General features: G+C 40.5%; 1 protein-coding gene across 2 annotated transcripts in view; it reads left to right on the plus strand.

Moving 5' to 3' along the window:
- The window catches only part of UGGT2 (UDP-glucose glycoprotein glucosyltransferase 2), a 173411-nt gene extending 152081 nt beyond the window's left edge, over positions 1-21330 (plus strand). For both annotated transcript variants that reach the window (XM_049701168.1, XM_004273651.4), the window contains 6 exons: positions 2164-2346; positions 4893-5053; positions 5696-5810; positions 13274-13390; positions 17754-17880; positions 20745-21330. In XM_049701168.1, the coding sequence (XP_049557125.1) occupies positions 2164-2346; positions 4893-5053; positions 5696-5810; positions 13274-13390; positions 17754-17880; positions 20745-20767 (726 nt within the window). In that variant the 3' untranslated portion in view covers positions 20768-21330. The remainder of the gene's footprint in view (positions 1-2163; positions 2347-4892; positions 5054-5695; positions 5811-13273; positions 13391-17753; positions 17881-20744) is intronic.
- The last annotated feature ends 3539 nt before the right edge of the window (positions 21331-24869 follow it).

Consider the following 24869-nt stretch of genomic DNA (forward strand, 5'->3'; position numbering starts at 1 on the left):
TGACGGTACACATGGAGTGTTGCCAATTAGGGAAGCCCACTCAGACCTGCTGTCCAGAGTTTTTATTGGGAGTTGGGTACATAGACCCACCTGACAGCCACCATGACTGACCTTAGCATCTAGCCCCTCCAGAGCTTGAGCTGATATCTTGTGGCCCAAGGTCTCCATCATAAATCACATTGTTGGCACAGACTATCTGGTGTGGCCCTAGGTCGCCAGGTAAATACAGACATTCTTATCAGGCAGGATATTCCAAGGTTAGCATTTACTTCCCAGGAGCGAAGGGCAAAGGTCCCAACCATTCTCTGAGCAGGATTTGTCCTTTATGGCACAGGCCTTAGATCAAATAGCTAATTAGTAGCTGAGATTTGAGCCCAAGTGTTCCGACCTCAAAGCCCAGGTGCTTAACACTTATGAAACAGCTCCTCTACCCTCCCCACCACCACCAAGAGTGCCGCCTCCTGTACTTACTTGTAAACTGAAAAAGAACCCATAAATATAGACAAGAAGTCTTACTAGTTTGTTACTAAACTTTTAACACGTGATGCAACACTGCATCGGGGGATTTAACTCTGCATATACTGAGATGATACAATGTGAAGATTCTCTTAACAGGAAATTATATCATTCACTAGAAACGCAGTGCTATGTGTGGAAAAAAGCCTTGTTCTGCTGCATGGCCAAAGGTGATACCATATCTGAAATAATATTTTCCTTCTTTTTGTAATTTGTTCTTTTTGCTCGAAATTTTTACCTTTTATATTTTTTTCAGGGAAATATAACGTGTACAAACGGTAAATGTGCAACTTTGATGAATTTTTACAAATTTAAAACACCTGTGTAACCAGCAGCCAGATATGGAAACAAATTGCTAGTACCCTAGATCTTTTCCCTTCAATTTTAAAAGCATACCTCCTTTCTTCCTTCAGATCTTCGCTGAATTATACCTACGTTGGGAATAACCCTTTCCTGACTACACTATGTAAAATGACTGTCCCTTCTGATCTTTCATTGTATTTCCCTTCCCCTTTTATTTTTCTCCATAGCACTATCTTCTATAGATACCTTACTAATTTCACTTATTTTATCTAAAATGTAAGCCTCACGAGAGCCATGATTTGTGTCTGTTTTGTTTCATTACTGGATCCCTAGGGCCTAGCATAGTGCCTGGCACATAGTGCATTCTCAGTGAACATATTTTAATACGTATTCGTTGAATTAAAAAAAAGTTTTTCTAATTTATCCTAGTTTTTTTTTTTAAGTTTGAAATGAAAGCAGTGACTCCCGGTAACTGTTCTAGCCATAATTTCAACATTTTGCAACTCACAGATAAAACCAATGCTTACAGTAAGGAACATACTTTAAATCTACATCGTTCTTACAAGAGCAGGGAGAAAATTAAACTAAGCATATAACGAGCAACTAGCTACAAGTGAGAATTGAGGAGATGAATGCAAATTCTACATTTGCTGACCCGTCTTTACCTACTCCTTTACCGTCATCCCTCTCAATATTTGGACTCTTGAGCCAAACTTAGCTAACAGTGTACATATTTAATTAACTGCCCTGTTTTAAACAGAATAAGATACTCTAAGCCTATAAGACACTGAATCAAATATCAAATATTCATGCCACAATAACTACCTTGTATTTTTAATCCTTCAATTAAATAGTCATAAATCTCAAACATGAAACTCATATGGAGAATATAATTTATCAATTTACTACTAATTTTGTGGGTTTTGTACACCCTTTTCATCTTCCTATCCCTCTGACCAACCAGCATGTTGACATGTGCATAAAGTGTTTGATGCACAGGTGTTCCACGATCCAGAGGCTTTCCTTTCTATCATCAGGTTTTCTCAGGTCAAACATTAGTAGTAAAAGTAGAGGAACAATTATCTTATTTAATAAGCCTGCTAGTGTACCTATTTTTAATGCCTTTAAACTACAAAGTTTTATGTATACTTCCATCTTTATGTTTGTCAGCATTGTCTTATTTCTGATTAATAGGTGTAAGTTGTAGAAGTACCGTTCAGACATTTTACCGATTCATTTGTAACAACTTGTAAACTCTAACCTTTAAAATGTTAATTTTTTCTCCAAAACAAAAACTGCTTTCTGTTCCTTGAACATAGTCTTTGATTTGTGTGTGTGTTTTAGGAGGTGATCCCTCACATGGCTGAGGAGTATGGATTCCAATATGAACTAGTCCAGTACAGGTGGCCCCAGTGGCTTCATCAACAGACGGAAAAACAAAGGATTATTTGGGGTTATAAGATTCTTTTCCTTGATGTCCTTTTTCCTCTTGCGGTGGACAAAATCATTTTTGTTGATGCTGACCAGGTAATAAGATTAACTATTGTTTTTAAGAGTACTTAAGACTTTTTTACACTTCTAAGTATAGGGATGCAATTTATGTTGCCGCTTCTTATTACTGTCTTTGTTGCCACGCTATGCAAACATAAGACATAATTTTGACATATAAGCAAAGTATCTTTTTAAAAAAGAAAAAGTCAGTATTCCAGGGGAAAATCAAAGGTGTTGCCAGAAGTACCATTTATTCCTTAGGACGAGGCAGTTTTTTCCTCTGAAGTAGTAGTTTTTTGTTTTGGGGGGGGGGGTTTGGTAATTAAAAATAAAAGAAATACTTATATTAGTCATAATAAAAGTAGCTGAGTTCCTATGGATATGAGCTGAAATTTGTTTAAAGTGAACTATTTCTTCTTGCTGGAAAAGTTAGCAATCACACACACTCTCCTCTCATTTTTCCACCTTCGGCCACATTCTTTGGCAATTAGCCAATAACCAAATCCCATCATTCTGCCACTTAAAGAAAGAGTCCTAAATTTGGCCAGAAAAAATTATGGTCCTCAGCTTTCAAAATTTATATATCCAGAAGGTTTTATGACTTTTCCCCTTTTCTCCTTGCATGCCTTTTTAATCACTAATGGTAAAAAATATTTTTAAAATACACAGAATTTCTCTTAAAAATTTAAAAAAATACACAGAATTTCTAAGAACAATAATATGTAAATATAAATATTACATAAATCAAATGCACAAGTTAGTATTTTTATTTAGGACCAAAAGTATATTTCCAAATCCTACTTTATAATTTACTTGTATTCTAAATTCTATTACTTTTGTATTATTTTTCAAATTGATAGATATGAATCATTATAATTAAAAACTAATAGGCAAGGGCTTCCCTGGTGGCGCAGTGGTTGAAAGTCCGCCTGCCGATGCAGGGGACGCGGGTTCATGCCCCAGTCTGGGAAGATCCCACATGCCGCGGAGCGGCTGGGCCCGTGAGCCATGGCCGCTGAGCCTGCGCATCCGGAGCCTGTGCTCCGCAAGGGGAGAGGCCACAACAGTGAGAGGCCCGCGTACCGCAAAACAAAACAAAACAAAACAAACAAACAAACAAAAAAACTAATAGGCAAAAGTGTAATGAAGTAAGCATTTCCAAGCATACTGTCTGACATAAAATTTATTTTTCCTATTTTCCCCCAATATATACAATAATATTTTTCCAGCAGGCTAGAGTCTATTAAAAAATGAAGCATACTAACATTATGTCATTGAAGCCACTGAGAATAATTAAGAGATTTTTCTTTATGATTCAAACTAATATTTGCCAATATATAATAAGGGAGATACATCATAGAAATCATTTTGAAGTATTGATCTATACCTTGAGAAATTAAGAGCTATGTACTTGTATATTTAATTCCTTACCAAAATATATTTTGTTCAAAATACCTTGATTACAAATCAAAACCACAGTGAGATATCACCTCACACCTGTCAGAATGGCCATCATCAAAAAGAACACAAATAACAAACGTTGCCAGGGATGTGGAGGAAAGGGAGCCCTCCAGCACTGTTGGTGGGAGTGTAAACTGGTGCAGCCGCTGTGGTAAACAGTAGGGGGGCTCCTCAAAAAACTAAAAATAGAACTAGCATATGACCCAGCAATTCCAGTCCTGGGTGTATATCCGAAAGAAACAAAAACACGGATTCAAAAACATACACGCACCCCAGTGTTCATAGCAGCATTATTTACAGTTACCAAGATACGGAAGCAACCCAAGTGTCCATCCGCAGATGAATGGATACAGAAGATGCGAGGTGTGTGTGTGTGTGTATAATGGAATACTACTCAGCCTAAAAAGTAAAAGAATAAAAAGAAAAAGAATGAAATGTTGCCATTTGGAGCAACAAGGATGGACTTGGAGGGCATTACGCTAAGTGAAACAAGTCAGACGGAGAAGGACACGTGCTGCACGATCTCACTTACATGTGGGGCCTAAAAAGTGCAGCAAACTAGTGCACAGACAAAAAGAGGCAGACTCGTAGACAGCCAACTAGTGGTTACCACTGGGAAGAGGGAAGGAGGGAGGGGCAACAGAAGGGTAGGAGATGAAGAGACACAAACTATGAGGAATAAATAAGCTACGAGGATATACTGTACAACACGAGGAATATAGCCAATATTTTATAATAGCTATAAATGGAGCATAACCTTTAAAATTGTGAGTCACTATATTGTACATCTGTAATATATACTACAGGTGTATATCAACTGTACTTTAATTTAAAAAAGAATATTAAAAAATACCTTGATTAAAAATGATGTCACAAGCTATTCTTATTAATGAGTAAGACCACTGTCATACAGACTGGGTATGTAAATTTTAGGCTTCGTTTAATCTGTAAGGGCAAAAGGAAAAAATAGAAATTTGGTAAACTCATGCTACGTGACAGAACTGTGGGGAAAACCCAGTTCTCTGTCTTTCTACAACAAGGTGACGATGATTTGAGATTCATATTACAGGGGCTTCTATTATTTTATAGTCTTCATCAGAGAAAGTGTTCTAATTATTTAGGTTGTGAGACATGACCTAAAAGAACTCCGAGACTTTGATCTGGATGGAGCTCCTTATGGGTATACTCCCTTCTGTGATAGCCGCACGGAAATGGATGGATATCGTTTCTGGAAGACGGGATACTGGGCATCACATCTTTTAAGAAGGAAATACCATATCAGGTAAGAAAAGTCATACTCTTACCTTTGAGTGAATAAATAACTTGTTGAATTACAATACTCAGTTTTCTTGGAAAATATACAATAATGGCAGCCCATTATCTAGTGCTTATTACATGCCAATCACTCTTACAAGACTTTACATATATTAACTCATAAAATCTCTATGACAACCTTTTGAGATATTGCTATCATCTCTAGTTTATAGATGTGGAAACCGAGGCATACAGCATTTGTGTGCCTTGCCCAGGCTTATGCTGCTAGTTCATAGCTGAGCCCGGAGTTAAACCCAAGTACTATGGCTCAGCTGCATGTTCCTAACTACTGTAGAAGATTTCAACTTGGTTTGTCGCATAACAAGATGAAGACTGTCTTCAAAGCTGTTACTGTTTCGTAGGCCCATGAGTTTCAGGAGATCTTGGAAAAACTTAAGGTGACCTTAAGAGGATGTGGATCCTAACAGCGTCATATCAAACTTCAAACTCCTTGGAAACAGTATTAGACATCAGGAGCAAATTATGAAAGGATTCATTATTATTAGACCCAGGGATATCTAACGTTAGTACCAACACTGTAGACAATCACTGGAGGAAAGTAAATCTATGTAAACAACGTAGGCTCTCAAGGAGTCTTCATTTCTTGCAGTGCCTTATACGTGGTGGATCTCAAGAAGTTCAGGAGAATCGCAGCAGGTGACAGGCTCCGGGGCCAGTACCAAACTCTCAGTCAAGATCCAAACAGTCTTTCAAACCTAGATCAGGTAAGTAAAATATTCATGGAATAATTTTCAATGCATAGACATAGACTGTTCTATCTCCCTGTTTATAGATGTCAAAATCTTGTATTTTTAGCCTCTTTCTTCCCTTTATGCAATTTTGTATTAGCTATCTTGACTTACATATTTTTTCACTTCAAGCCTAACATTTTCAGAATAGCGTTTGATCCTCACCTTTCCATGCTTAAACCTCTTCTTTCCACGATGTGCCCTATCTCACTGTTACCCTAAATTTTTCTTACTTGCTTCCATCATCATTTAAACATGTCTGTCTCCCTCCCCCCTCCCTTTCTCCCATTTCTCTTTCTCTGTGATTTTTAAGATCAACTCCCTTCATCCTGTGCCCTCCCTGACTACTGCCTTACATTTTGTTTTTCTTCACAAATACTTTTTTTCTCAAATCCCATTATTTCCTCATTATTGTATACTGCTCATTTCCTCATTTTAGCAATTTAAACAGAAGAAAAAGACCCTGTAGCCTCTTTATCATTATTCCTCTTTCCAGTGACTAAAGAATATAGGTTCTGGATTTCCCCGGTGGCACAGTGGTTAAGAATCCGCCTGCCAATGCAGGAGACACAGGTTCGGATCCCTGGTCCGGAAGGATCCCACATGCCACGGAGCAACTAAGCCCGTGCACCACAACTACTGAGCCTGCGCTCTAGAGCCCGCGAGCCACAACTAGTGAAGCCTGCATGCATAGAGCCTGTGCTCCGCAACAAGAGAAGCCACCGCAATGAGAAGCCCGTGTACCACAACGAAGAGTAGCCCCCGCTCTCTGCAACTAGAGAAAGCCCGCACGCAGCAACGAAGACCCAACACAGCCAAAAATAAATAAGTAAATTAAGAATATAGGCTCTTACTAGACCCTTCCATGTTTGTTAGTTCAGGAAGTATCTGTTGAATATTTGCTATGTGTCAGATACTCTCCTAAGCCCTGGGACATCAGAAAAGAAAACAGAGATCCTTAGCTCATGGTGCTTTCATTCTAGTGGGAAAATAACTAAATAAATTAATGAACAATATTTAAAGGTAATAAGTGCTTTAGAGAAAAAATAAAACACGAAAACGTGATAGAGTTCAGAATGGTGAGTAGGGGTTAGAGTTTGTTGTTGTAAGCTGAGCGGCCATATGTCTATACGCAGGTGACGTGCAGATGGAGGCTTAAGAGCTGAGCACGCAGGTATCTGTGAGAATCCCAAGCAGAGAGGATGTCGAATGCAAAGGTCCCAAGGTGGGCGTGGGCCTTCCACGTTTGAGGAATAGTACAGAGGGGAACAATAGTCTGGCATAGGGAAGAGAGGTGACGGAGGGTCTAGATAATATAGAAATTTGAGGCTGTTTGTTTAAAAATTGAGCAAATGGAATATTATAGGTCAAAATACTAATGATTGATTCAGGAGCACACTGATGAAGGACTGATTTAAAAAAATCATTCTTGAAAGTTGAGAGAACTCCAAATATGTATGTGTGCAAATGCAAGGTAGCGTCTTTGCAATATTGCCAATTAGTAAAAAACAGACGTAGAGTCCTCAGTAGACCCCAGTAACATTCCAGATTTAAATTGTGAATATCACATTTTTATAATTCTTAGTCATTTCCCCAGTGGATTATTCATAAGGAACCCTACTGGTTATCTGTGTGTGGGTAACTAAGGAAAGGACCCATTTTTCAAGCAGACCAGCAAACATCTGAGGGACTCTCCCAGCGCTACATCACCACATTTGGGGGATGGTGGTCCTTCTTCGGACACATTTGGCTACCATTCCCGCCAGTCCACTAAACACTTCTCACTAAAGTCAAAGTGATATCTTCTTATCCAGTGAACACTTCTTGTTTCTTCTTATTTGCCTTTTTTCTGATGTGGGTGTTTTTGACCTCTCCTTTCTTGAAACTCCCTTGGCTTTCATAATATCAAATCTTCCTGGTTCTTCTCTGATGTCCGTGACTTTCCCAGCACAGTTTATTTGAGGACTACTCTTTTTCTACCTCGTATTTAAATGTTGCTGTCCTCTAAGTTTCTGCCCGTGGCCCACTTCTCATTCTGTACCCGCTCTATTGGCTTCTTGCATACACTGGCTTTAATTTCCAGCTTTTCTACCAAGAATTCCCAAACCTTTATCTCACTCTTCTCTCTCCTCTGAATGCCTAACTCATATGTTAAATCTACTGAAATAGACCCAGTAATGCCCAGAACATTTCTCAAATTAAAAGTCAAAAACCTGAGCCATATTCCTCCTCCACTGTTCTTTACATCAGCAGCTACTGCTCAGCTGCCTATTACAGGTTGGGTTATCCAGGAAACAAACTGACTCTTAAAGTGGAAATTAGCCTGCAGGAAGTTTATTAGGAAGTGCTCTCAGGACTAACCGCTGTTGGAGAAGGAAAGGAAGCAGAATTAGGCGAATTCTACAAATTCAGCCAAGGCCTCAGACAACCCCCACAGGGAGTTCTGAAGCTGAGATGGCCTTTCCTTGTTGTCACAGTTTGTCGAGGGGCCCAGGTCTTTATTCCTTCACCTAGACTCCCCTAACCTAGTGATACAACCCAGAACCTCCTAGAGTTATGGGGATAATAAGCACAAGTTCCCCAGGAAGGTCACTGGGAGGGATAAGCAGGGTCACTTCTACTTTGCCCCCTTGGACCCACGCCCTTGTCCTTAATCTTCTTTCTGGGCCCCTGACCAGTCAACCAGGCCATTCACCATTTCATATGAATTTATATATATTTTAGCCTTAGGCTGCTTCTCTTCTGTATACAAAGTGAATGATAAGGTACAGCAGTTAAAACAGTTCTTAGAAAATTCATAGCACTAAGTACATATTAGAAAAGAAAAAGGCTCTCAACCTCAGCTTCTACCTAGAAACTAGAAAAAAAGAGCAAATTTGAAACCAAAGTAAGTAGAAAAGAGAGAATAATTAAGAATAGAGTGGAAATCAATGAAATGAAAAAAACGGAAAAATGGTATGTTTCCATAGATTTTCTTATGAACCAAAGCTGGTTCTTTGATAAAATTAAGAAAACATAAACCTCTAGCCAGACTGATCAGAAAAAAAAATAAAAGACATAAATTACTAATATGGAAATGAGAGACATGACAGCACAGTATCTACAGATATTGAAAGAACAATGAGAAACTATTACAGAAAACTTTACGGTAATAAGTTCAACAACTTCGATGAAATGGACAAATTACTTAAAAGACATGAACTACCAAAATGCACTCAGAATGAAATAGATAACATGAATAGCCCTATAGCAATTGAAGAAATTAGTTTAAATCTCCAGGCCCAGATAGCTTCTAAATTCTACCAAACTTATGTGAATTCCACCCAACATTAAAGAAAGAAATAGTATCAATTCTACACAAGCTCTTCCAGAAAACTGACATCACATTACTTTTGCCATATTCTGTTGTCAGAAGGAAGTCACTAGGTCCAGCCACACTCCAGGAGGAATAATTGCACGAAAGAATGAATACCGGAGGCACGGATCACCGGGAGCCGTACCAGAAACTGCCGACCATGAACCCAGATAGCTATCAACACGAGATCGGACAGAAAGATTGTGGTGTATTTACTCAGCAGTAAAAAGGAATGAATTATTCATACATATAGCAACATCGATGAATCTAAAAACCATTACGCTGATCTAAAGAAGCCAAGCCGAAAATATACATATCGTAGGATCCTATTTATACAGAATTCTAGAAAATGCAACCAATCTACATGGACAAAAAGCAGTTCGTGTTTGCCCAGGAGCTAACTGGCTTAGGTGAATGTAGAAAGGACAGGCAGGAAGGATTGCAAGAAGGCACAAGAAAACTTGAGAGTGAGCTTGATGGTGATCGTTGTGTCGCAGCAATATTTGTACGTAAAACTTATCAGACTGTACCCTTTAAATATGAACAGTGGATGGACTGGCATAAGGTTAGACATATATAGATCAACGGTCTAGAACTGAGAGTCCAGAAATAAACCCATGCATCTATGGCCACTGGATTTTTGACAAGCATGCCGGGATAATTTAATGGAGAAAGAATAGCTTTTTCAGCAAAGGTGCCGGAACAACAGCATATCCACGTGTAAAGAATGGATTGGACCCCTTCCTAACACCATATATAAAAACTAACTCACAATGGATCAAAGGCCTAAATGTAACAGGGTCACGTATAAAACTCCTAGAAAATACTGGTGTACATCTTTGTAACTTTGGATTAGGCAATGGTTTCTTAGACATGAAACAAAAAGTACCAGCAACTAAAGAAAGAATAGGACTGTATCAAAATTAAATACTTTGTGCATTAAAGGGCACAAGAAAGTGAAAAGACAACCCACAGAATGGGAGAAAATATTTGCAAATCATATATCTGATAAGAGACTAGTATCCAGAACACATAAAGAACTCTTATAATTTAATAACAAAAAGAGAACCAATTTTTTTTTTTTTTTTTTGCGGTACGCGGACCTTTCACTGTTGTGGCCTCTCCCATCCCGGAGCACAGGCTCCGGACACGCAGGCTCAGCGGTCATGGCTCACGGGCCCAGCCGCTCCGCGGCATGTGGGATCTTCCCAGACCGGGGCACAAACCCATGTCCTTTGCATCGGCAGGCGGACTCCCAACCACTGCGCCACCAGGGAAGCCCAAGAGAACCAATTTTTAAATGCTCAAAGGATTTTATTTTTGTTTTTGGATGTGCTGGGTCTTCGTTGCTGCATGCAGGCTTTCTCTAGTTGAAGCGAGCGGTGGCTTCTCTCGTTGCAGAGCACGGGCTCTAGGTGTGCAGTCTTCAGTAGTTGCAGCATGTGGGCTCAGTAGTTGTGGCACGCAGGCTCAGTAGTTGTGGCACACGGGCTTAGTTGCTCTACAGCATGTGGGATCTTCCTGGACCAGGGGTCGAACCCGTGTCCCCTGCATTGGCAGGCGGATTCTTATCCACTGCACCACCAAGGAAGTCCTGCTCAAAGGATTTAAATAGATATTTTTCCAAAGAAGATATACAAATGGCCAATAAATATGTGAAAAGATGCTCAGCATCACTGGTCATTAGGAACTTCAAGTCAAAACTACAGTGAGATACCACATCATACTCACTGGGATGGCTGTAATACAAAAGACAGTAAAAGCTTTGGCAAGGGTATGGAGAATTTGGAACCATCCTACACTGCTGATGGGAACGTAAAATAGTATAGTGTAGTGTATGTGTCTGTGTGTTTTGCCAGCCATGTTTAGTTGCATGGAGGCAGGTGCAGAGTTTGGATTTAACCAGGACTATAATTTTGCCAAGCGAGTACAACTAAATGCGAGAATGGTAAGACAACTGAGAATATATTCAAGGGATTAAATATAATGATTAACCATGGAAATTAAGGAAGGGGGGAGTGAAGACATCAGGGGGTAAAGGACAGTGAAATAGTGGTAGGATCAGTTGATTGGAGGTCCCAGTGGGGGTCAAAAGATATTGATATCTGAGTACTTGATGGAGTAAGCTGAAAATCAAGAGGTTGTCAGAGAATGGGAGCATGAAATTGAAATTATAGAGGACTTGGCTAGGATATGACCATGGGAGAAAGTGGCTGAGATAAGATGACAGACCAGGTTGTTTAAGGATTTAAGGAATGGATTCCCAGGAAAAGGGTGTTGGAAGAGGGAACAGTTAACTAGCTTTTATTTATCTTTTTTTAATTAATAGACTATTTTTTTAGAGCAGTATTAGATTTACAGGAAAAAATTGAGCAGAAAATACAAAGAAGTCTCATATTTCTGGGCTCTCAATTCTGTACCATTGCTGTATTTGTCTGTTCTTTTGCCATTACCAATCTCTTAATTACTATAGAATTTATATGAAGACTTCAAATTCAGTAGTATCGGTCCTCTGACTTTGTTATTCTTCTTCAACACTGTGTTGGCTATTCTGGGTCTTCTGCCTTTCATATAAACTTGAGAATGAGTTGGTTGATACCCACAAAATAATTTTCTGGGACTTTTATTGGGATTGTGTTGAATCTATAAATTGAGTTGGGAAGAATGGACATCTTAACACTATTAAGTCTATCTGTGAACATGAAATACCTCTCCATTTATATAGATGTTCCTAGATTTCTTTCATCAGAATTTTATAGTTTTCCTCATGTAGAGCAACATATTTTGTTAGATTTTTTAACCTAGGTTTATTTGGGGTTTTTTGTTTTTTTGTTTTTGGGGGGGCGGTGTTTGGTACTAATGTAAGTGATGGTGTGCTTTTAATTTCAAATTCCAGTTGTTCGTTGCTGGTATATAGCAATTGACCTTTGTATGTTAACCTTGTATCCTGAAACCTTGCTATCATTGCTTATTAGTTCCAGGAGTTTTTTTTTTTTTTTGTGGTATGCGGGCCTCTCACTGTTGTGGCCTCTCCCGTTGTGGAGCACAGGCTCCAGACGTGCAGGCTCAGCGGCCATGGCTCACGGGCCCAGCCGCTCCGCAGCATGTGGGATCTTCCCGGACCGGGGCACGAACCTGCGTCCCCTGCACTGGCAGGCGGACTCTCAACCACTGCGCCACCAGGGAAGCCCCAGGAGTTTTTTATTTTTACTGATTCTTAGGATTTTCTGCATAAACAATCCTGTCATCCTCAAAGAAAGACAGTTTTATTGCTTCCTTTCCAATCTTTATACCATTTATTTCCTTTTCCTGTCTTGCTGCATTGGCTAGAACTTCCAGTATGATGACTAATAGGAGTGTTGAGAGAAGAACCCTAAAATTATGAATCTTGGAACTTAGATGGGACAGCTAACACAAGTACTGCTGGTGCCCTCTGGGAGAGAGAGGAAACATGCCCTTTGCTCTGGAATGCAAACAAATATTCTCTGGGAAGGGCTCTGCAATCCCTGGCATATATAAGCAGGTATCTCTGGGAAAGGTGTCTTTAAATCTCTGCAGAGGTCTCTGTCTTTAACTTACTAGGCTCATTTGCCATTTACACATCCTTTTACCCCGGTGCCAGCGATCTTTGCTTAGAAAGCTCTGAGTATGCAGAAATGTGAAAATATTTGTGGAGCATAGTTTGCTGATAGGGAAATGATAAGTCACCTCAGAATCTGGAGAGTGCAGTGTTGACTACATCAACAGTAATAGCAGACACGGTATAAGTGATTAATCCTGGTGTTTCGAGGCAGATAAGAGGTAGAGAGGGCATGTGGAATGGTGGGTTTCTGGGCCTCTCTCTCCACCTCGGATGCTGGGGGTGAAGCCCAGGGCAGGTGCGGTCTTTGTTCCAGTGCACAGGGTCATTCACGACACAAGACTGTTGGGTCAAATTAAGTATTTAAAGCTTCAAAATACAGACACACCTGAGATGTGCATGTTTTTGTAGGATCTGTTCATAATCTAAATGACATCTTCAACTTCTTTCACTCTGACCCTAATTTCTCTACCTCTATGTTTAAATCATTCTTTTTTTCTGTAGGATCTTCCCAACAATATGATTTACCAAGTTGCCATTAAGTCTCTTCCCCAAGACTGGTTGTGGTGTGAAACCTGGTGTGATGATGAATCCAAACAGAGAGCCAAAACAATTGACCTGGTGAGTGTTTGCATCTTCCTCTGTATAAGCAGATGTGGAAATGTTCCAGTAGAAATATTTTCTGTATTACAAACGGAATGGCACACGTAGGGCACCCTGCTGCTCAGTCTGTTATTGACTGTTACATTTACCTAGGTTGGCAAGTAGAGGGCTGTGCTGGGGGACCCCAAGACCACCCTCAGGTTTGATGATTCAATAAGAGGACTCACAGGACTCAGAATCATGGCTGTGAAGATATTACAGTGAGAGAATGCAAAGCAAAATCAGGAAAAGGCGCATGGGGTGAAGTCCAGAGCAAACCAGGTTCAAGCTTCCCAGAGTCCTCTCCCTGTGAAGTGACCCAGGACCACCCTAATTCCTTAAGCTACAAGAAGTACAACAACCCATGTGAAAGGTGGTCTATCAGGGACGCTTACCAGAAACCCAATGCCCAGGATTCTTATTGGGGGCCTGGTCACGGCAAGCCCCCCCTCTGCCTGGCACGTGCCAAGATTCCCAGCGTCCAGAAGGAAGGCAGGTGGTCACCGTAAACCACATGTTTGCACAGTTTAGGCACAGTGAGCCATTCTTAGCCGGGAACGGTGGGAACACTCCTGAAACCCAAGTTCCCAGGTGCCAGCCAAGGGCCAGGCTTGCAAGCACGGGCCTAAGAGTGGTGGTCCCAGGCCTGCTGTGCTCATTCTTTCCTGCACAAGGCCTTTCGAAAGAAGGGCCAAGAGCTGGCTGAAATGTTTATGGATTAGCTGCCATCTTAACATGTCATCAGTTTAGTTGCCCTGCCAATAATTTTCCCAAATAAAGACAACCAAAATAACTCTGTCTACTGAAATTATCCTATACATGTCTGTTTTTCTTCATTATTTTTGAGAAGTTTTTTTCTTAGATTTTCATTTTAAGCAGTTTATGCTACACAGTTTAAATCTAGACATGAAATATTTTAAACTAACTTAATTATCCAGCTGTCTAGACATTATATTCCAATACTATATATTATCTTTAATAGTATAAGATATTATTCTTTTTCTGACCATATTGTTTTTAAGTGCTAAAAGTATAGAATAATTGTTTACAAGATCTTCACTGAAGAACAGACTGTCAAAATGTTAGAACTCATGGTTTTGAACAAAATAAGACAGGGCAATAAAATATAGGGATGTTTCTCCAGATATGTATAGAAAGGTATAGAAAGAAAGTAGCATGCCAAAATGTTAGATTGCAATCATAGGGGATAGAATGTAGCAGAAACAAGATGGCATTGGTAAGAAGAAAGCGACGGAAATTTCTAAAGAGAGGTCAAGAACATTACTGAACATAACATAAAATGTTAAGGTTATGTTGTATAAGGTAGTGACTCATATGTTAGTGACATAAGGTCTCCTTGGGCTCTTTAGTACTTAGATTAACATGAGCTGCTCTAATAAATGCCCATGTTTCCATGGTTTCACATACACCCAGGTTCAGACCTAAGTGGGTGTCCTATCAGTGAGCAGCTTCCCTGTACATCATGACTCAGGGACCAGTCTCCATCCATCTTGTGGCTTCTTCATCCTCTAGGGTCCTGTCATCATCTGTGTCCATCTGGAGCTGATCCATCCAGTATGGCAGCCACATGCCACATGCAGCCATAGAGCACTTAAAATGTAGCCAGTGTAAATTGAGACGTGCCGTAAGGTATGAAACACATCAGATTTTGAAGACTCAGTACAATAACAAGAATGTAAAAATATCTCATTATTAATTTTTATATTGATTACATTTTGACTGATAACATTTTAGAAATATTGGGTTAAACAAAATATAGTATTAAAACTTATTTCACCCGTTCCTTTTACATTTTTATATGCGGCTGCTAGAAAATGTAGAGCTGCGTGTGTGGCTTCCATCCTATTTCTATTGGATAGTGTTGATCTGGAGGGAAAGGAGAAAGGAGTGTGGAGAATGCACCCTGATCCTGAAGGCCTTGGCCCCGTGGTAGGAATTGGTCGTGTGGCCACATCCAGTTGTAACAGGAGCTAAGGATCGTCATTCCTCGATGGGCAGCCACTTCCTAGCAATAGGTCCACATAGAAGAAGAAGGATCGGTGACATAAATTTTGGTGGACAACATCGTCTCTCCCACAGAAACATTTAAAATAAAAATGGAAGAACATGCTATTTTTGGTCATCTTCTTGGGGAAAAAGTTAACAAGAAAAATCCCAAGGAAATGGCCTAATGGAGAGGAAAAAGCATGATTCCTGGTATTGAAGGTGAGGACGAGAGTGTTTGTGAAGGTCATGATACTGTCTCAACTCCCTTTCGATCAAGGTTTCTCAGCTGGGCCATTATTTACATCTGGGACCAAGTAATTCCCTGTTGTGGAGGCGGACCTGTGTGCTGTACAGGTGTTTAGCAGCATCCCTGGCCTCTACCCACTAGGTGGCCATAGCCCCCCCCCCCCCCCCCCCGCCATTACGACAATCAGAAATACCTCCAGGCCTGGCCACAGCTCCCCTGTGGGGCGTGGTCACCCCACTTAGGCACCGCTGATACAGATTGTAGCGGGGGTGGGGGGAATTGTAGCATACACTAAGGACAAACATAGTATTTTTGTTTTAATAGTTTCTGACATGGTTAGAAAATAGTTCCATTGTCTTCTTTATATAACACATTGCCTGTGAAATTAATTTCTACAAATAAAATACTGTTTTCAAGTTAACTTTAGAAAATATTCCACAATGCAATGAACTGAAAATGTTGGATGAGGAAGGGATTAAGACAGCAGGCCCGGGCCTCCCTGGTGGTTAAGAATCCGCCTGCCAATGCAGGGGACACGGGTTCGAGCCCTGGTCTGGGAAGATCCCACATTGCCGCGGAGCAACTAAGCCTGTGCGCCACAACTACTGAGCCCGCAAGACACAACTACTGAGCCTGCACTCTAGAGCCCACGAGCCACAACTGCTGAGCCCGCAAGCCACAACTACTAAAGCCCACATGCCTAGAGCCCGTGCTCTGCAACAAGAGAAACCACCGTAATGAGAAGCCCACGCACCACAACAAAAACCCAATGCAGCCATAAATAAATAAATAAGACAACAGGCTCACGGTTCATAACGTAGCTCTCCCATAAGGCACGAAGGATGAAGGGGAAAGCAAGTTGGGGCAACTATAAGAAAACGCCACGTAGAAGTGAGCTTCAGGACACATTCTTTGTTAATTCTTCGTGAAGAGCAGACAGGATGCTTGTGTAACTGTGAAGTTTATGCTCCTCCCGTAGTCTTTCCTGTCTCAGTCAGTGGCATCTCCATTCTTTATGTTGCTCAAGCCAAAGACACTAGGGTCATATTTGATGCCTCTCTTTTCTCACAATTCACATCCAGCCCATGAGCAAGCCTTGTCAGTGGTACCTTCAAATACATCCAGCGTCAGAACCTTCTTAAACTCCTTCTCTACTTTTTGCCTTTTAACCTTGATTTAATTTCCCAAGAAACTCTATAACAGGACCAACTGCTAATTAAAATTGATCAAATATTAGAGGAACGTTGTAGATGATCTTGTTTTAATTTCGTCCTTTGCAGATGAAAAACACTAAGATTCTGCCACTGCCCACACCCCCACCGCCACACACACACAGTTTAGTGACTAGGTCTTACTACCAGTGAGTGTGGACCGTCCAAGTCTTACTACCAGTAAAAACTGGAACCATGAGGACTGAGGATCCAAGTCCATTGCTTCTCCACTGTGCCTGTTAAGCAGGCTAGTTAAATACTTTTAAGGTGTGGAGATTTCTGAGCTACTCTGAATTTCACAACTGTCAGTATTTTGACAAATGAGTTCCAGTTAACTGATTTTTAATATCATAACTGCTAATGAGAACAGAGGCATGTGAAAGAGGATGAATGCTTTTGCCAAAGAAACTCAAGACATTTCTAAAGGCTGATAAATAGTTTCGTGTATGGAAAACATAAAGTATATAAACCCAGGTTTTAGTCTGAAGAAAAGGCAATCAAATATTTATTAATATAGTCTTCTGTGTTCTTTTACAGGATGGTCATATAATTGGGTGTTTTGTGCAAACATTTTACAGAATTGTTTGACAGACTTCTTACGAGCCATCAAAAAGTCTTTAAACAATTTTTGTTTAAAGTTCTGATTGAGGTGTTTGCATTAAATACTTACTGCTTATATAAACTATGATTTGTCATTTCACTTGATCCTTTCTCTATTAAACTAATTCCGGTATTTCAAGTACTTAGTACCTAGGGCCCTGCTTTTTATAAAATGCATTTTGTTTGCTCTAGTGACATAGCAGTGTCCTCAAGTATTTCCTTTATGTTTCCTCGAACACGTTTTTTTTAATTAACAAAGCTTTATTTAAACTTTCAGTGCAATAACCCCAAAACAAAAGAACCTAAACTAAAAGCTGCTGCCAGGATTGTCCCAGAATGGGTGGAGTATGATACTGAGATACGACAACTATTAGATCACCTTGAAAACAAGAAGAAAAATGCAAGTAAGTTATTCTGCAGTGGTGTACGAACCATATGTTGCATTAAGTGAAATTAGAATAGATTACAGACTCAGTCCTTGGTGAAGTTATCAAATGATTAGGTCAGAATTTCTTTACCAAAGTCCGTGACTTGATTACAAATTTCATTTTTATGTGGAATTAAGCTCGCAAATTTAAAACATGGATAGAGAATCTATTCCCCCATGGATATAGCTTCAGATCATCACATAGTCAGTATAGTATTAACCTCCTGACATAATGTAGAGGTGAAAAAAGTAAAAGAAACACTTGTCTTTAAGACACACTGAATTTGCTAAATATGAAAATCCAAGCCCTGAAGTTTAATAAAAGCCTTACATAGCTAACTACAATATTACCTCCTGTCTCCTAAATTAATCTGGTGCATGGTATCGGTTTCCCCATGAAAGGCTTGTTCCTGGATCTAGTAGCCTTGGTCATGACTAGAGGGTGATTTGGATTAATTTGTTTCCATTTCTTAGACTTAAAAAACTGGGGAAAAAAAAAAAAAAAGTAAAATAAAACACTGAGGTTACCTTAGCATTTCATCACCACCCTACCTAAATCCTCAACACCAATAAATGTGTGGGATATTCTCTTAAAGCTGATATTAACTTCTTGATCGCTTCATAATCCCCTTTCCTGGTCAGTGCCTGTCTCTATTGTCCTTTGCTCTTTTTTAAAAGTAGTACTGAGCTTCTATTGTGTTCCAGTCAGTAGGTTAGAGACTTTCACAGGTTAGACTAGTTAATCCTCACAGTAATTCTTTCTAGTAGTTCAGAATATAATTCTTATTTTCCTCAGCTTTACTTTTTAGGGAGGCTGAAATGATTATATATAAAATTTCTCATATAAGCATGAAATTCTGTTTCATCTTGACTGTTTTCCTTCACAAAATCAGTGTGTGTTGTCTGAGAAGTTCAGTATTTAAAACACACCCAAGCATTTTTAATACTGTAGTATAAAGGTGCCATTTCAATTCAGAAGAAGAAAGATTATTCTCTAAGTGGTGTAACTGTTTTCAAAGGGAGAGAAGGAAAGAAGGCAAAAAAGGAAGGAAGAAAGGAAAATTCACATAATTACCTCACAAGCAATTTTAAAGGTATAAAACACTGAGATGAAATGTTTCTCTTCTCAAATTGGAAAGAGTTAAAGGATTAATAATACCCAGCATTAGCAAGGGTATTGACAAGTAAGCACTCTCGTACCTACAGTAGCTGTATAAATTAAGGAAATTTTATAATATGCATAAAAAATTAAAATATATGCCCTTTGACCCAGCAATTCACAAGAAACTTACATTTAAACGAGAGAAATTATGCATATATATACATATGTTTGTTACAGCATTGTTTTTAATAATGAAATAGAATCTATCCATCAATAGAGGATCGATTGCATAAACACTGATACATACAATGAAATATAATGTAGCCTTTCAAGAGAATTGAGACAGATTTGTGCTGACAGCAAATTTTTAAGTTAAAAAATAGGTTATAGAATATTTATAATGTTATTGACCCCCATCTTAATTAAAGAAAAATTGCATGTCTGTGTATATATGTTTTTGTATGGTTATATGTATAAATAAGAGAGGTTTTACAAAAGAGATTTTTGGGTTTATTGCTTTTTTTTTTTTTTTTTTTTTTTTTACCGGTACGCGGGCCTCTCACTGTTGTGGCCTCTCCCGTTGCGGAGCACAGGCTCCGGACGCGCAGGCTCAGTGGCCATGGCTCACGGGCCCAGCCGCACCGCGGCATGTGGGATCTTCCCGGACCGGGGCGCGAACCCGTGTCCCCTGCATCGGCAGGCGGACTCTCAACCACTGCGCCACCAGGGAAGCCCAAACTGTTCTATTTTTAGCCTTCCACTTTTTATCTTGGAATAAACACCAGGCTGTTTCTTTCTGCAATGCAGAAGAAGGAATGAGAGTGGAGAGCTGAGGTGCACAGATTTTCCATACAGTCCTTCAGTTAATTGCTTCACTGGGTGATGTACTCCCCACCAGTGTTTTCTGTTAGGAGGCTTTCCCAGGCTTCTCTGTCAAGAAAATCAACTCATCATCTCAGCTGTGTATTCTGTTTTCCGCGTTTAGAAATTCGTTGATAACTCTGCTCCAGTGTTGTCTCATGACCACTTCTCCCATTGTCTTTATTGCTATTCCCTTTTATATTTCTTATCTTTCCAGTGGAGTTTAGTGGAGAGATATAGTCTGCCATCTTGAATTATGGAACAGGATCCATTTTAAATGTATATTAATTAATTTCTGCCTGAAAATATCATTTTGAATTTTCAGTGTTCTTAAATCAGTATGCGACAGCTCAGTGATGCAGAAGGTGAGGAAACCATTTTGATCTCTAAGGGTCTTCGCTAGTACTGATTCTCACATTTGTACAGTATTTGTGTCTGTGTTTGAATGCTCTGTCCTCCCATCTTAGATGAGGACCATATATGTCTTCTGCTTTTTGTTGTTCCGTTACATTAATAACAGGATACTTTGTACGTGGTGAGTAATCTGTTAGTACTGTTCAAGGCCTCTATTGCCAGGCAGGGTGCTAGGCCCCGAAGATAACAAAGATAAATAAGGTGTGGTCCTTGTTCTCATAGACTCATGGGACCTGGCTTCTAGGTGGGTAAAGAGGCAAGGAGTTATGATACAATGTAACAGATACCATAACATAGAAAGAGCTATTCTTATGGCACATAATGAAGCAAGTAGGTACTAAACTAACAAGAGGATCCTCAGGGAGCACCTATGCTTTTTATTATATTAATTCATACCTCAGTCAGGTTTAAGCTAATGTGATGTTTGAGATTTCAGGAGCTAAATAAACTTTCCTCCCCTACAGTTTTGACACATGATGAACTCTAGCACGGGCCTGTGTAAGAAGATGAGAAAGTATGACGAGAAATCTGCCACCTGCTGGGGAAATGTGGAACTACTGCTAAGACTTCTGAAAGTTGCATTAAGGATCAGTGACATATTCTTCAATTTAAATTAATTATTTAAAAATACATGTGTTTAATGTATTGAATAAGTTATATAAGCAATGGCCATTGAGTATTTAAAACTAGATTGTTCCTCTTTCCTGATTGCTTAAAACTGTTTTCACCAGTTAAAGTGATAATTTTGCCGGATAACCACGTAGAAGAACGTATCTGACTAGCTGGTCCTCATGGGGAATTAGCAAACCATCTACGTGTTTGGATATTCCAGCTCTATGTGCATCCATATTTCTTCATTCAAAAGATGCTTTTAAATTAGAGAAATCTATTTTGTGTTTTTTCTTCTGAGAAAGAAGGACTCATGGTTATCTCCGAATAATTTTTTTTTTAAAGTAAGCCCATTTACACCTTAACTGTTGTTTTAAAATGGAAGTAGTGTCACACTGTAATTATTTTGTTTATCCTAAACTATATGATGTTTTAATCCTATGCAGTATTTGTATTTTTTTAATGTTTCTAATTTTTATTTCATAAAACGATATTCATGGGCTTATGGGGGTATATATGTATTCTTTTTAAAAAAGAACTGGCTAGTTTTATAGAAACTTAGTTAAGAGTGTGAACAGTTTGTTTTCCTGTTTTATACTAATAATAGATGAATAGGAATAGTAAATGTTCAAAAACTATCCAACTATTCTAGAATCATAGGATCTTGGGACTGGAGAAGACCTCAATGTCATTTGGACCCTGTCCCCTGAAGAAGCTGATTGAATAGGGCTGAGGTGAGCGTGGGAAATCATGATTGTCTAGAAGCTCTCCAGATGACTCCGGTGATAAGTGAGGTTTGAGGAACAGCCCCCCCCTTACGAGGCCCTGCCAGGTGGACTCTCAAGCCATCTTGGAACCTTCCAGGGCCACGTGGAACCGTCTGCCTCTGGAGACTGGCTGGTCCATCTTTGGACAGCTCCGTACAGAGTTCCACAGTGAGCCCGAGGCTGTCTACCGGCGGTCTCTACTCTCGCTCCTTTGAGCTCTTCTGAACGAGCCTAATCCTCCTCTATTGGATGGCACAGCCCACAGAGTATTTGAAAATAACTACTTTGCCCCCAGCAGCTTCATTCTTCCTAATGAGAGATCACAAGGCCTCTCCCTCTCCCTGTAACCTTCCCTTTGTTACTTGTTTGGGTTTGTCTGTGATAAAATGGAGTGTTCCAGGTGTGGCCTGGAATGGAAGCAGATTGTTCCTGTGGGTTCCAAGGGTCCTAAGGGATGCTGTCAGAGGCTTGAGTGGTAACTTGGCCTGGGGTGAAGACCCCAGTTCCATGGGGTCTCCGGTTCACTCCTCTTTGGAGTCGGGGCTTGGTGAGAGGTAAGAGTCTCTGTAAGCTTCTAGCTTAGACCAGATGCTCCAGCCCAGGTCTGCTGTGGTGCTTTAGGCAGAAGCCCCAGCTGACTGTGAGATGGTACTTCACTAGGTAATGGCACCCGATTTCCACACTTATTACTAACTACCATCTCCAATATGCTAGATTCTGTACTTCATAGAATATAAGCTAAAATTGCAGAATAATGTAGTTTGTAGCTTGTGATTTGAATGGCTAAATTTTACTTGTCTCATTTCCAGATGAATGATACCTTATATCTAAAAATCCAGACTTATAAATATTTCTTTACAGGGAGATTCTTTTATAAAACGGCTAACTTTTACGTCAAGTGCATGTAGAGCGCAGCGGCACACAGAGCTCTGCCCTCCTCGGGGACGCGCTAGGGGAACTGAACCGCAGCCCACCTTGGAGCGCAGGGCAGCCCTCGCAGAGAAGGCCACCAGCTCCGCTGCCCTGAGGGCGCTGGAAGGTAGCCCGAGGCCTCCCACATACATTCCTGACCCTGAATTCTGGTGTTCAGGTGCAGGCCCTATAGCAAATTTTAACAAAAATCAAATCCTAGGAGAGAGCAGAGACAAACGGTATTTCCCATTTTGAGAAGTTGCAGTCCACTTTTCCTTCCTCCTTCTCAGAGGAAAGTCGGAACAGAGCATATCTGAGAATTAGGAGGTTTTGAGTTTTAACCATGAAAAGACATTTAAGTTTGGGGTATAAGTTTTGGTATAAGGTAAACCCAGAATATAAGACTGAAGACAGTCCAAAGTCTTCATGCCTCCCAGATGCTTTGGTACCAGTGGTTAGATGTTGGAAGTGCCCATCCTTCGGCTCCAGTTATCAAGTTCAGGGAACAATGAAGCTCCTAGAGGGAGAGCATAGAATACTTCCAGGAAGCACCACAGGCCGTCAGCCTGGGCTTACAGACAAAATCAGGCTTTTCTTTTTTTTTTTTAAGGGAGGTAATTTTTTTTAAAATTAATTATTTATTTTTGGCTGTGTTGGGTCTTCGTTTCTGTGCGAGGGCTTTCTCTAGTTGCGGCGAGCGGGGGGCCACGCTTCACCGCGGTGCGCGGGCCTCTCGCTGTCGCGGCCTCTCCCGTTGCGGAGCACAGGCTCCAGACGCGCAGGCTCAGTAGCTGTGGCGCACGGGCTTAGTTGCTCCGTGGCATGTGGGATCTTCCCAGACCAGGGCTCGAACCCGTGTCCCCTGCATTGGCAGGCGGACTCTCAACCACTGCGCCACCAGGGAAGCCCCAGGCTTTTCTTTAATAGTAAAAATGTAGTTTGACACAAATGGGAGCCTGCCCAAAGAAACGGCTGCTCCCATGGGTCAGGTCCAGCGCCTGGGAGGCAACCAGACAGACAGCTGCTACCACCCAGAAGAAGACCCAGATGAATAGTGTTCAAGGCAATAGGTATATGTCAAGTCAGACTATCCTTCAGTAACTAAAGCATAGCTAAGAGAATTTTCTTCTCTGAGATACAGCAGCAAAGAAGTTGGTGGCATTTAACTTCCCACTGGAACACATTAGACTGTTCATCGAAGGGCTCTGACGTTATGTCTCAGATCCCTGGTTCAGAGATCAAACGAAAAGTGCTAACGGATCCAGGCTCAGTACCACGACATCTCAGTCACTTCCCAGCCCCTGTCTTGCCCACTTCTGTTCAGCAGACTTAAGGGGGTCCTCCTTCTTCCAAAGAACCAATTGATTTTAAGACCTTACTTTTGGTGGCAAAGTGAGGGAGGTGAGGCACAAAGGTTCAGGACTTTGGTGGTGAGCGTGCAAACAGGCTCTCTGATGGCAGCACGTGGTCAGGGATGCCAGCCCACCCTGTAACCACTCAGAAAATGAGTCAAAGTGTTAGGTAATGGGACAGCTGTTCCCCATTTTGCTGTTTATTAGCCCAGCTTATCAAATATCAAATTCTATTTTCTGAGAAATGGGTCTAGAGTGAAGTCTCTTTACTTAGAACCTACTGTTAACAGCTTCGTTTACAGACTCCAGATTTGGAGAATCATCTTGTCGCCTACAGTTCATAATTACTTGAATTTAAGTGTATTTCAATCGTGATCCTGCCCAACGGTGTAAGGTTTGCATCCTACGTGATTTCACTTTAAAATCAAAGGTTCTGATTACAGTGGAAGGACAAAAGGTATTCAAATTCTAAAAGACTGGTTCAAGACCAAAAGATTTGAATGACAAAGGCTCTGGGTAGCCCAGTGTTTAAAATTTGGGGCAAAGTCAGAGAAGGAGTAATTTTGGTACTAGCCTTGCTGAGTAAGATGAATTGCGAAGTCAACGTAACTAATCATACAGTGGAGTATCTAATCTAGTCCAGAGCACCATGCTCAAACTCCCTTATAAACAGAAGTCAGCAAACCCACCACTGGTGTGTAGGCTTTCCTTTGTTTTCCCACAGTCTGCTTCCACCAGAAAAATGTTTCCAGTTTCATCCGAAGGCCAATAATCTAGGTCTTCCTAACCTGAACAAATCCAACAAATATCTAAGTACCTACAGTGCGCGAGGCTGTCCTTTGGAAGTTACTAGGCCAGTTTAAGTGGCATTCACTAAATATCCAAATGAAAATGCTGGGCAGGGAAGGCGTCAGGAAGGCGTGAGAAAGTGACATTTAGGTGCAAAGGG

Source organism: Orcinus orca, chromosome 18 (assembly GCF_937001465.1).
Source record: "Orcinus orca chromosome 18, mOrcOrc1.1, whole genome shotgun sequence".
Taxonomy (NCBI): domain Eukaryota; kingdom Metazoa; phylum Chordata; class Mammalia; order Artiodactyla; family Delphinidae; genus Orcinus; species Orcinus orca.